This window comes from Centroberyx gerrardi, chromosome 1 (assembly GCF_048128805.1).
Source record: "Centroberyx gerrardi isolate f3 chromosome 1, fCenGer3.hap1.cur.20231027, whole genome shotgun sequence".
Classification (NCBI taxonomy): Eukaryota; Metazoa; Chordata; class Actinopteri; order Beryciformes; family Berycidae; genus Centroberyx; species Centroberyx gerrardi.
The window spans coordinates 22,035,140-22,047,814 of record NC_135997.1 but is presented as its reverse complement, the minus strand read 5'-3'; the positions used below and the strand labels follow the sequence as shown (position 1 = coordinate 22,047,814).

Here is a 12,675-nt window from a genome sequence, read left to right as displayed (position 1 = left end):
TCCAGGTGCAGATACACAGACAGGTAGTCAGTCCAGGGGTGCAGATACACAGACAGGTAGTCAGTCCAGGGGTGTAGATACACAGACAGGTAGTCAGTCCAGGTGCAGATACACAGACAGGTAGTCAGTCCAGGGGTGTAGATACACAGACAGGTGGTCAGTACAGGTGCAGATACACAGACAGGTAGTCAGTCCAGGTGTATACACAGGTAGTCAGTCCAGGAGTGTAGATACACAGACAGTCAGTCCAGGAGTGTAGATACACAGACAGTCAGTCCAGGAGTGTAGATACACAGACAGTCAGTCCAGGAGTGTCACCAGGCAGACAGGCTTTTCAGCACTAACACAGAATTTCCTAGGAACTCAGATTAAATCAGAGGTTATTTTATCACCCTTCCTCCTCTGGTGTCTTCTCCAATCACAAACCTCACAGTCATGATGTGCCCTCTCCTCCGCCAATAACATTCCTCACTGTTCAAATGGTTCCTCCAATCACAGGCAAGATATCAGTTGTTTGCTTCAGGGGAGAGGCTGGACCAGAGCACGATTTGTGGAGAGAGTACTGTACATACAAAATGGGTATGGAGGTTTGTGGGCCTTTGTCACGATTTTTTAATGATTTTCCTGCAATTCTATATGCAGGGTATGATGGGAAAAAATAGTGGAAACTGGAAAATGGGAAAGTGTTTTCTGGCATTGCTCATGTGCGATTCCTGATTTGCTGGCTACCTGTGGCTGTTGCTACATGTTGGTGTTGTCATTACGCTGTAGAGAGGCTGGGTAGACTGACTGCAGGAAGTTACTGTGGCAGCAGTGGGACAGACCACCAGGTGGAAGCAGAGATACCATGTGACAGGGTCCAGTTGAGCTGTTCAGCATGTTTCCCTCTGAAGTAGGAAGCCTTAGTAGGACTTAGTCATCATGCCTTTAAACGTTGTTTAAAGTTTACATAAGGGAATTCTTAGTGTGTTTACAAGATGTTGACGTGTGTTAACGGGGGCGGATGTGCTCCATCAGTACCATTCCTCCTTTCATCTGGCTTTAAGTAGGCCTTTGACTTTTCTGCCTTTGAATTTGTAGGCTGAGATGTTAAAATATTGTTGTGCACTTCAGTCATTGGTGTCTTTGTGTGAAGGTAGTATCTTGATCACCGTCAAGTTGTTGATCAATCTTAATAGCATACGACTACTGTACTACTTTCATATTTATGTATGAGCTTGGACTGAAGTTTAGAGGCTTGAGGCTTTGGAGATCATGTGTGTATGGGGCTGTGTGTGTGTATGAGCACATGCAACTCACATATATAATAGGCCTATTGCATATCAACTATAAACCTGTAATAAACAAACGCAGTTTGTGGAAAATACAACCCTACTAACTGCAATAGCAACTGCTGTTGACACTATTTCATTGTCCCCATCAGAAGGAGACCTTGTATTTCTGACAATTTAGTTTTACGGAAATAAAGAAAAAAAGCCTCATTTTCAAATTAATAAATTGTGTATTCTTGCATCATTTTGAGATTAATAAAAGATGTATTTTTGAAGTTATACAGTGTGTTTTGAGTAGGTTTCATGGGTCCTTGGTCCATGGAAATTACTCAGCACATAAAGTTACGTAAACTGTACTGTCTCTTGCTGCATCATTTCCCACTTGCATCATTTGCTGCAAGTTCCCACTTTTAAAGTTTAAAGTTGTAAATGTTTTGACATGCAAGAGCTTTTAGTCAGAAATAACAAAATGAACCCATAACAGAAGTGTTTTTTTGGTTTCTTCAAGCAGCACAGAGCTTCTTTGTGCTGTGGTGGCAGAATAAATAAATAAATGAATGTATTAAAAACAAAATGCATGATAACTAAAGGTTACAGATAAAATAAAATGCAATAACCAAAGGAGAATTCAAGAACCCACTTCAAGTACAAAAATAAACGTAACAAATTACAACCACAAAAATTATAAACACAAATTGTTTTTCTCCTCATTTTCAGGGATGCCAGCACATACCTATTGTTTGATGACTCATGGAAAAACACTCCACATTTCTTCCTGTGCCAACAAGTTACCAATATGACCATGTTTGAAAAAGTAAAAAAAGGTCTCCTGACATCCTCAAAAACCTTCTGTTTCCCTCTTAGAATGTAAATTGAGATTTCTGTTACCATGCATTTTAGCATTTCTTTAAGCCTATTCTCTGCCCTTTTAAGCCTATTTCTCTGCCTATTCTTTGTCTTTTAACCACCTTCCAATGAAGAGCAATAAGGCGCCCTGCTTGTGAGAGGCACATCTGAGTGTCATCAGGACATAAGTTCAATAAAAAAAAGTAAGTAAAATCACAGGCTTAAGATAAAGTTTTAAGTCCATCATTTGTTTTACTTCTTTCCAGAATACTACATTACCACAAATAAAGCTCCTCTAAGTTTAAGTGCCAGGAGTATTATGCTTTGACCAGTTTGTTGGCAGGGACTGTCACCGCTGACGTCAGCACTAGGCGTGTGTTTCTGTGGAAGCTGCTCAGCTGTTCCAGAGAAGAACTATGAGGAAGTAATTACCCAACCCTGAATACTATACTAGCTTTGTGTGGGAGCCGAGTGTTCAGACTTGTCTCGGAAACAATATTCAGTGAATGCAGCTGTAATTTCTACGTATGGCATTTCATCTTCAGCTCTTCCAAAGATCAATATTCAAATGTGCTGGCTATGTGCTACTGTAAATAATCTACATGACTCTTCCCATTGCTCACAGATCACTGAAGCCCTTTTACTAAGGTGGCAGGCTTGACAGAGAGGATCATTTCAGACAGCTTAAACATGTTCCTGTCAACATACTATGACCAAACAAGTAAATTCACATTTAACATTTAATAATAAGAAATATAATAAGACATGAACAATAAGAAAATAATGTTTCATATTTTTAATACAGCAGTCGTAAAGTCTAAGAATTGCAAACAATGACACAATCGTTGCAAAAATTACCTGTGTTAGCAGTATTTACTCTGAAGCGTTGCAGTTTACCAAAACTGTGCAAATGGAAACAGCAAATAGTGCACAAAGGCTAGGGGTGCTGGTGGCAGCTCAGTGGTCTAAGGTGTGTCTCATGTATTCACAATGTTACAGGTTTGAATCCAATTCACAATCATATCATCCTTTCCCTCTGTCCCATCTTCCAAGTTTCTCCCTAATGTACACCATCTAAAGAAGCAGAAATTGCATAAAAATGGTAAAAAAAAAATTCAAAAAAATGGCATCCACCAAAACACTACACACATTGATAACCACTGTCAATGATTACTAGCTCAGAGTGGTCAGTAGACAGAAGAGACAGCAACGGTCTTTCAAGATCAGGAGGAGGACACTGTCCACCCTGGGCACTGTAAATCTGCAAATCTGGAAGTGCTGTCCCCAAGGAGCTTTGAGCGGTTTTACTGGAGAATTCTTCTGGATATTTGCCCAACTGCTCACCACTACTCTGGTCTGGAAACAAGACATTTGGCTGTTTCACTAGACTTTGAAATGCTTGATAGTCATCATCGACTAGGGGAAAGCTGTGTGAGGGCGCAGGCAGACTGCCGTAACAGGGGTTTTCATCACATATCGGTGCCTTTTCAATGTACACATCCTGGGTTGTCTCAGTTGGGTTTGTAGCGCCACTGACCGCCTCATCGAAGCTCTCACACCCAGCCTCTACTCTGGAAACAAGATCAGAAGACGCAGATGTGCTGATGCCACTGGAGACGGACGTCAACCCGCTGTCTTCTGCATTGCATGGCTGGTAAGAAAAGTCTGTTTGCATACAAGATGAAACAACCAGTGGTAAAACAGCATCTTGTTGTCCAGTAACCAGACAGGCCGGTACCTGTTGGTCAGGACAGGCGTTTCTCAAAATGTCACCCTCGCTGGGTAGGTAGGCGGGGTCACAAGAGACGACAGGCTGCATGTGATTCTCAGAGCTGCCACTCGTAATCTGCTGGGAACTGGGAATGAGGATGGAGTAGGTCTTGTTGTCAAAGCTAGATGATCCAGGACTATTCAAGTCATCTTGTGTGACACTGCAAGGACTGTAGGCAGTGGAGAGCAAACCGTTGTCTTTGTGTGATTCAGTGAGGGAGCTGTTGGTCACCGATGACATCAGGGCGAGCTGGGGCAGGGCTTTGCACAGGGCTTCCTGAACGTTGGTGATGATGTCGGCGGGCAGCGTGTTAGCGTAACCCAGAGAAGAGGAGCCAGTGTTGATTCCACTGCTTTGCTGGTAACTCTCACTGCTTGTGTCTGTTAGTGAACATTTTGACCTGAATGATGAGAAGCAAAAAGGTTATTTACAGTGCCAATACAAATACAATCATACAACTAAAAATCCTGACAGGGTTGATCATGTCTTGTTGATGCAGTAGTGTAGCCATACTAACCATGGTTTTCCATCATTTAGAACAGAGAGATCCACGTAGATGGAGGAGAAGTGGGTTTGCAAAGGCTGTAAGAGCTGCAACAAGGAGCATAAAATCTTCAGATTTGAATCATTTCAGTTTTAAAGCCACCTATTTGAAAATTTACATTATCTTTAAATTTATGCATGACAAATGAAAACCTCGTACCCAAGTAAACTAAACTTTTCAGGAATTAAAGGATAAGTTCGGCGATTTTGGACCTATATATAATTTGTCTTACATACCTGTAGTACTTGGACCTGCAGAGAATATTGGCTCCCGAGTCAGCTATCGGTTGAAACGGTGAGCTCCCGTTGCCTCTCGCTGCTAACAATGAGTCCAAATGGGGTTTGTCAAAATATCTCCAAAAAGGTCATTTGTAGGCTCCACAGGGGAATTGAGAGTAAACATGACACAATTACGCCATTACGCACTTTCACTAATCAGGAAATCACAGAACTATTTTTCTCTGCCGCAGCACGGGCTGCTGTGGGGTGAAAGTGCATTACTGGCGGCGTGATCTAGTTTTGCGGACAGTCAGGTCAGATTGTAAACAGTAGACTTTGGGCTGTGAATATAAATACGTCAGTTGGTCGCCATATCGGTTTCACAGACTGGCTTTTTTAGAGATATTTTGACAATATTTTGGACTCATTGTTAGCAGCAAGAGGCCGAGCAACAGAGCTCGCTGTTTCAACCAACAGCTGACTCGGGAGTCAGTATTATCTGAGGGTCCAAGTACTACAGGTATGTAAGAGGGTCCAAAATCGCCAAACTTATTCTTCAAGAAAGACATTTTTGTTTTCAAACTGACATCCTCAAACTGCTGGAAGTATACAACTGCTCTTGGTTTGGTTTCATGTGTCCTCGGGGTCAACTTAATGAAAACCGAAACTTATAGTACGTAGCACGTGGAATGAAGTAAAACAAACAGATACAAAAAGGCAACAACAGTGATACTGCTTATCCAACAAGTAGAATAAACTGTCCACATAAACTTTAACACTGTCAGGAGTCTCACCTTTTGCTCGCCTGGAAGCATATTTAAAAGTGTTGGATTCGGACATTCGGCAATTTTGTCCCACCACTTAGCTTTGAACCTAAAATCAAATCAATCAATTAATCAATTAACACATAATTCAACAAAATGACAGACAGGTCAGAGCAGTAATATAGCAGAAAGAATTACAGTAATTAAACAAAACCACACTCTAGTATTTCATTAACACACAAACAAGACAATGCCTTTTATCAGAATGACTTACCTAACATAACAGCCAAACACAACACTGGTAATGATGACTGCAGCAAAACTAAGGCTGATAATGACAGCCAAGAATATGTCAAAGTCAGCTGTGAAGTGAACATAAAATAAAGTCAAAGTCAATACTCTTAGTAAAGACTTCAGACATGTTTTCCCCACTCTAACATGTATTGTCTGTGTTTTTGATGTGAACACTGACAATATGCGAAATATGAATTATACGTGTATTTTGAAGTTTATTCTCATTTGTAATGACTGTAAAGTCCCAAAAAGTTTATTTTCCATCTTCAATTCAAACTGTTCAAGAACATAGGCCAATGCGAATACACCTAAAATTTAGATGGCCAAATAAATGATAAATTGTAGATCTTCTATATTTGTGCAGAAGAGTAACAAGCTTAAAGGATAAGGCTGGTGTTTTTTAATGCATTTCTTACCGTCAACAAATCAACAATGTGTTTGCTCTACTCCCGTTACTTTCCGACTTCCCACGTACCGTTTTTAGCCGTCAACCCGGAAGTCATTGGCTCAAAACTAAGCTCAAAGCTAAAAACCTTGAAATACAGCTCACAAAGACAGTTTCAATTTTAATAATCGCTAACTGTTACCACGAAAAGTCAAGCTATTATAGTTATTACCAAATCAAATTCAAATGGGAACAAATTCTTCATTACGCCGGGGACTATTTTCGGTGCTACGAAACTACTTTCCTGAGATCGCAAACGTGCTTACGGTCGGCTTATTAAGTTGTTTGAGGAAAAAGTCGGCTGGCCCGGTGCATCGCGATGATGAAATATGTTGCCCAGAGCAACGGCATGGCTCTTTGACGTGTTTTTAATCGTTTTTTTAATACAATGGAGTTCTATGGCTGCTGGGACATGGCTTCATTGGCCATCGGCTACATGGACGAGACTTGTTGGCAAAACAAAATCATTGCTGATTTTGTTATTTTCATAGAATTTGTTGACGGTAAGCAATGCATTAAAAAAACACCAGCCTTATCCTTTAATGTATGAGCAAGACTACACTCATGGATAAGATGAAAAAGATATATCTTTTTTTAAGTATGAGGGAAAACTTCATATTGCAGTCTGGGAAATTCACTTGGTTCAGGCATGATAGAGCAACAATTAAGTAAATACAAAATGACTGACAAAAAGAGTAAAGATAACACTTACAGGTTGTGAATTCACACTCCTCACTACTGTCACTGGAGTGCTTACTAAACGATGCGAAGGTTTTGACGCTAACCACATATGCCGTACTCGGCTGCAAGTCTTTGCGAAGTATTACAGAGGATGTCGCTGTCCCGACTACTTTATGCACCTGGTATGGAGAGACGAGAATTACAAGAGGATGATACAAAGTTCTTCACCTTTTTTCTGTCAGGGCCAAAAACTCTCCTTGGATACATTTTTTCTTTTTTGTAATTGAATTTATATGTTAAAGTTAATGAATCACACAGAGCACATAACCAACCAAAATACCAATAAAGTGTATAACTGAGGGTGGAAACATAAGACATAAATCATATAAACAAATCAGGTTCTTAATTTTTGGAACCCACTAAAAACAGGTCTGCAATCTATTTTAGATCCAACGCATTGTTTAATAAACACTGTGTTGAATGACATCACAGCTAGAGATGCTCCAACTGGAATAATATTCACTCTGTAATTCCCTCTGGATAAGAGCATCAGCTAAATGTCTAAAATGTAAATGTAAAATGTAAACAAGATTAATTTGAAACGGCCATCTGTCAAAGTCAAGTTTTCTATAAAAAATTTGCCACCAAGCAGTGTGATACAAATTAGGGATGCACACACACACACTCCAATTACATTCCAAAATCCACTCTGTAAAGTTATCGTTTTGTACATCAAGACACAGGAGTTAACCCTTTGCGCCCTATCTGCCCATGTCTACATCTCAGTGTTAACAAGTGTCTGTGACCCTGCCCCTACCATGTCTGTTTTTTTCTCTCCTTTTTTTCCATATGTCACCGTAGAAGTAATGTTATTGTTGAGCATAGTTGCCTCCATGTTTGTCTTCCATGTGACCATAAAATTCCCATTTTTTGACACTTCCACTTTGACTGTTGGGGCTCTGGGCTTAACTGTGAAAGAACAGCAACAAGAACATTTAAAAAACATGAACATGTACAACTCTCAAAGGTAGAAACCAGAGATGCAAGGCTCTAATCTATTATGTTTGGAAAAGACACTTTCTGAAGCTGCTCAGTTGACAAAGAAATGAAGACTGCTTATTTGTGCTTTTACATGCAAGTGAGTTTTATGAAACTGATAAGAAACACAAAATGGCCTCATGTCCTCATATATGACCATGGGTAACCTACTATCCTGCAAAATCCTTCTCTCATCCACTGAATGGAGCATCTCCAGGATTTCTCTTTGTTATAAAAAATAGTGTTGGTTCTCTGGTTTCTTGCTTTGAAAGAGAATTGTTCTTTTTCTCAAATGTTGAGTGAACTATCTTAAGATCACAGGAATTACACATTTTCTTAGGTTGGATTCTCAAAAGAAAACTCACTGCTGTCGTTGATGCTGATGATTTTGGACTCCCGCTCCTGCCCCCCTTCCAGAAGTGTTGCATTGTGAGTCTCCCCTAAAACAAGCATCATTTTGATAGAGCAACTACATGCTCCACCGAAGCCCTCCCTGCGCTTGAAATTACAATGTGCCATCCTGTGGAATACAAATGAATTGTGTTCAATAACATGGTTTGAAAATAACTCTCTTTCTGGGTATAATGCTTCAAACATGGTGGAAAGAGTACTAGAATGTCCTACTGAAGTAGAGGTAGCCTACTGTTACTTCTCTTATTTTATTTAAGTAGAAGTAAAAGTACCAATGTAAAAATCTACTTATGTAAAAGTAAAAAGTAGCTAATTTAAAATGAGTGAACTTTACCTAGTTACTTTTTACAGAAAATAATATTGTTAAATGTGATCTTTTCCATGCAATTTTAGAAGGAAACTTGATTCTATTAATTGGAAAATTTGGAAATTACAAAATAAAGTAAAGCCAGATTTCTCTTCTCTTCTTTGCTGACTGACAATTCACTGTGAATCGCTTCACAATTACAGTAATGTAAGTAAATGTAATTAGTTACTTCCACCCTTGCTGAGGACTTACGGTTTTTGTTCGATATTCGCCATGAGATTCAAACTGTATTCAGTACAGTCTGGCTGGTCAGATGTTGGCCTGAACTGGCAAAACATTGTATCAACAAAGTCGTTGGTACAGTAAAGATCCTTTTGAAATTCTGCACGAAACAAACATTAATACAAAAGGTGATAAATAATAACCTAACATAACAGCCAAACACAACACTGGTAATGATGACTGCAGCAAAACTAAGGCTGATAATGACAGCCAAGAGTACGCTGTCAAAGTCAGCTGTGAAGTGAACATAAAATAAAGTCAAAGTCAATACTCTTAGTAAAGACTTCAGACATGTTTTCCCCACTCTAACATGTATTGTCTGTGTTTTTGATGTGAACACTGACAATATGTGCAGCGAAATATTAATTATACGTGTATTTTGTACTTTATTCTCATTAAGTCCCAAAAAGTTTATTTTCCATCTTCAATTCAAACTGTTCAAGAACATAGGCCGATGTGAATATACCCAAAATTTAGATGGCCAAATAAATGATAAATTGTAGATCTTCTATATTTGTGCAGAAGAGTAACAAGCTTAATGTATGAGCAAGACTACACTCATGGATGAGATGAAAAAGACATATTTTTTTTAAGTATGAGGGAAAACTTTATACTGCAGTCTGGGAAATTCACTTGGTTCAGGCATGATAGAGCAACAATTAAGTAAATACAAAACAACTGACAAAAAGAGTAAAGATAACACTTACCGGCTGGGAATTCACACTTCTCACTACTGTCACTGGAGTGCTTACTAAACGATGTGGAGGTTTTGACGCTAACCACATATGCCGTACTCGGCTCCAAGTCTTTGGGAAGTATTTCAAAGAACGTCGCTGTCCCGACTTCTTTATGCACCTGGTATGGAGAGACGAGAATTACAAGAGGATGATACAAAATTCTTCAACTTTTTTCTGTCAGGGCCAAAAACTCTCCATTGGACACATTTTTTTCTTTTTTGTAACTGATTTCACATAACAGGACAACAACAACAAAAATCACAAAGTTAATGAATCACACAGAGCACATAACCAACCAAAAGACCAATAAAGTGTATAACTGAGGGTGGAAACATAAGACATAAATCATATAAACAAATCAGGTTCTTAATTTTGGAACCCACTAAAAACAGGTCTGCAATCTATTTTAGATCCAACGCATTGTTTAATAAACACTGTGTTGAATGACATCACAGCTAGAGATGCTCCAACTGGAATAATATTCACTCTGTAATTCCCTCTGGATAAGAGCGTCAGCAAAATGTCTAAAATGTAAAAATGTAAATGTAAAAATGTAAATAAGATTGATTTAAAACGGCCACCTGTCAAAGTCAAATTTTCTATTATAAATTTGCCACCAAGCAGTGTGATGCAAATTAGGGATGCACCGCTCTATCGGCAGTCAATCGGTATTGGCCAATGTCAGCTTTAAAAAGCAATATCGGTATCGGTCCAATATTAGTTTTACACATTGGACCGATTGTGGCATTTCACTTAATACAACTGTCAAAGAATAAAATTTGAATAAAAGTAACATGGAGTTTTGTATTATAATTATATTTAATTATATTATGGCATGTCTGAAAAGCTTAACCTGTATTGCACCTGCATTTGTACTAAGATTCTTACAAATCGGTATTGTATATGTATCGGTCGATATGGGTGGGAAAATATTGATCTTGGCATCGGCCTCAAAACACCATATTGGTGAATCCCTAATGCAAATCGTTTTCTTTTCCAGTAACCCCCCCCCCCCCCCACACACACACACACACACACACACACACACCCCAATTACATGCCAAAATCCACTCTGTAAAGTTATCGTTTTGTACATCAAGACACAGGAGTTAACCCTTTGCGCCCTATCTGCCCTTGTCTACATCTCAGTGTTAACAAGTGTCTGTGACCCTGCCCCTACCATGTCTGTTTTTTCCTCTCCTTTTTTTCCATATGTCACCGTAGAAGTAATGTCATCGTTGAGTGTAGTTGCCTTGTAGTTTGTCTTCCATGTGACCCTAAAATTCCCATTTTCTGTCTCTTCCACTTTGACTGTTGGGGTTTTGGGCTTAACTGTGAAAGAACAGCAACAAGAACATTTAAAAAACATGAACATGTACAACTCTCAAAGGTAGAAACCAGAGATGCAAGGCTCTAATCTATTATGTTTGGAAAAGACACTTTCTGAAGCTGCTCAGTTGACAAAGAAATTAAGACTGCTTATTTGTGCTTTTACATGCAAGTGAGTTTTATGAAACTGATAAGAAACACAAAATGGCCTCATGTCTTCATATATGACCATGGGTAACCTACTATCCTGCAAAATCCTTCTCTCATCCACTGTCAATGGAGCATCTTCAGGATTTCTCTTTGTTATAATTATCTGGTTTCTTGCTTTGAAAGAGAATTGTTCTTTTTCTCAAATGTTGAGTGAACTATCTTAAGATCACAGGAATGACACATTTTCTTAGGTTGGATTCTCAAAAGAAAACTCACTGCTGTCTTTGATGCTGATGATTTTGGACTTCAGCTCCTGCCCCCCTTTCAGAAGTGTTGCAGTGTGAGTCTCCCCTAAAACAAATATCATTTTGATAGAGCAACAACATGCTCCACCGAAGCCCTCCCTGCGCTTGAAATTGCAATGTACCTTCCTGTGGAATACAAATGAATTGTGTTCAATAACATGGTTTGAAAATAACTCTCTTTCTGGGTATAATGCTTCAAACATGGATGTTGATTCAGTTGCTTTTTCAGTATTGTAATGCCATCCACTGTTAAGATCGATTTAACATTTAACACCAAAACATAATAATTCAGGGTTGGGGTTAACTGTAGCACTTAAACAATTTACTGTCTCTGTAGTGTGACACAAAGTAACACATAAAAATAACACTTACGGTTTTTCTAGGATATTCCCTGTGAGATTCAAACTGTATTCAGTACAGTCTGGCTGGTCAGATGTTGGCTTGAAGTGGCAAAACATTGTATCAACATAGTCGTTGGTACAGTAAAGATCCTTTTCAAGCCCTGCATGAAACAAACACATAATAATAATAATAATAATAATAATAATAATAATAATAATACAAAAGGTAATAAATAATTAGAGGGATTCAACTTAGTGAAACTATTTTAAAAGCTGTTTTCCCTGTCCCATTACTTACCAGAAGGTGTCACAGACAACATGTTTCCCAAAATAAGAAGCAGAATAAAAGACATCCCTTTGTGAAGAAACCTGAAACCAAACGAATTTGCAGACATTACTATAGTAATAGTAAAGCTGGCTTATTATGGCGCCTTTCTCTTCTATTATGCAGCCAAATCGACGACATCAGGAAAAAGGCAAATTTTGAGATTTAAGTTTACCTTCTCAACTCCATGGTGATCTAAAAAGTACTTCGTCTCCTTCTGTTCTTCGATAACAAAACAAACCAGACACGACGCATTATATACAGGAACGTATAGGCTACTGTCTACTAGTTGTTGCCACAGTCCCGTCTCTCTTCCTGTTTGGGAAAGCTGTTACTTACTGGAAATGTTGCGCAGTATTTTCAGGGGAAGGGCGTCCCATTTCCTCACGGGCGGTTTGGTTTAGGGTGCTTTCACACCAGCCTTTTTTAGTCCGTTTGAATCGAACCCCGGAGCGTTTACCCCCTGGGTTCGGATCGTTTGGGGTGCTGTGAACACCCTGATCGAACCCTGGTGCGGACCAAATAACCGCTCTCTGGTCCGCCTCGAAGAGGTGGTCTCAGGCCGCTTCCAAGTGAACTGTGGAGCGGTTCATTTCTGGTGAGAACACCGTTCGAA

The 12,675-nt window shown here is 39.2% G+C and overlaps 1 protein-coding gene and 1 long non-coding RNA gene across 2 annotated transcripts; one reads left to right on the top strand and one right to left on the bottom strand.

Annotated features, from left to right (window-relative positions):
- The first annotated feature begins 60 nt into the window (after positions 1 to 60).
- Positions 61 to 337, top strand: LOC144538530 (uncharacterized). The gene is made up of 3 exons (XR_013504325.1): positions 61 to 120; positions 185 to 209; positions 268 to 337. It is a non-coding gene; the product is annotated as an uncharacterized LOC144538530 (long non-coding RNA).
- Positions 338 to 2,898: 2,561 nt separating this feature from the next.
- Positions 2,899 to 12,344, bottom strand: il4r.1 (interleukin 4 receptor, tandem duplicate 1). Its single transcript, XM_078283273.1, has 14 exons — positions 12,235 to 12,344; positions 12,033 to 12,103; positions 11,766 to 11,895; positions 11,365 to 11,519; positions 10,790 to 10,941; positions 9,580 to 9,727; positions 8,843 to 8,972; positions 8,238 to 8,392; positions 7,652 to 7,803; positions 6,866 to 7,013; positions 5,689 to 5,776; positions 5,445 to 5,523; positions 4,406 to 4,479; positions 2,899 to 4,288 (listed from the first exon to the last, which is right to left on the bottom strand). Exons 1-14 carry the CDS (start codon positions 12,246 to 12,248, stop codon positions 3,259 to 3,261), a joined length of 2,526 nt encoding a protein of 841 aa, XP_078139399.1. The 5' UTR covers positions 12,249 to 12,344; the 3' UTR covers positions 2,899 to 3,258.
- Between the last annotated feature and the right edge of the window lie 331 nt (positions 12,345 to 12,675).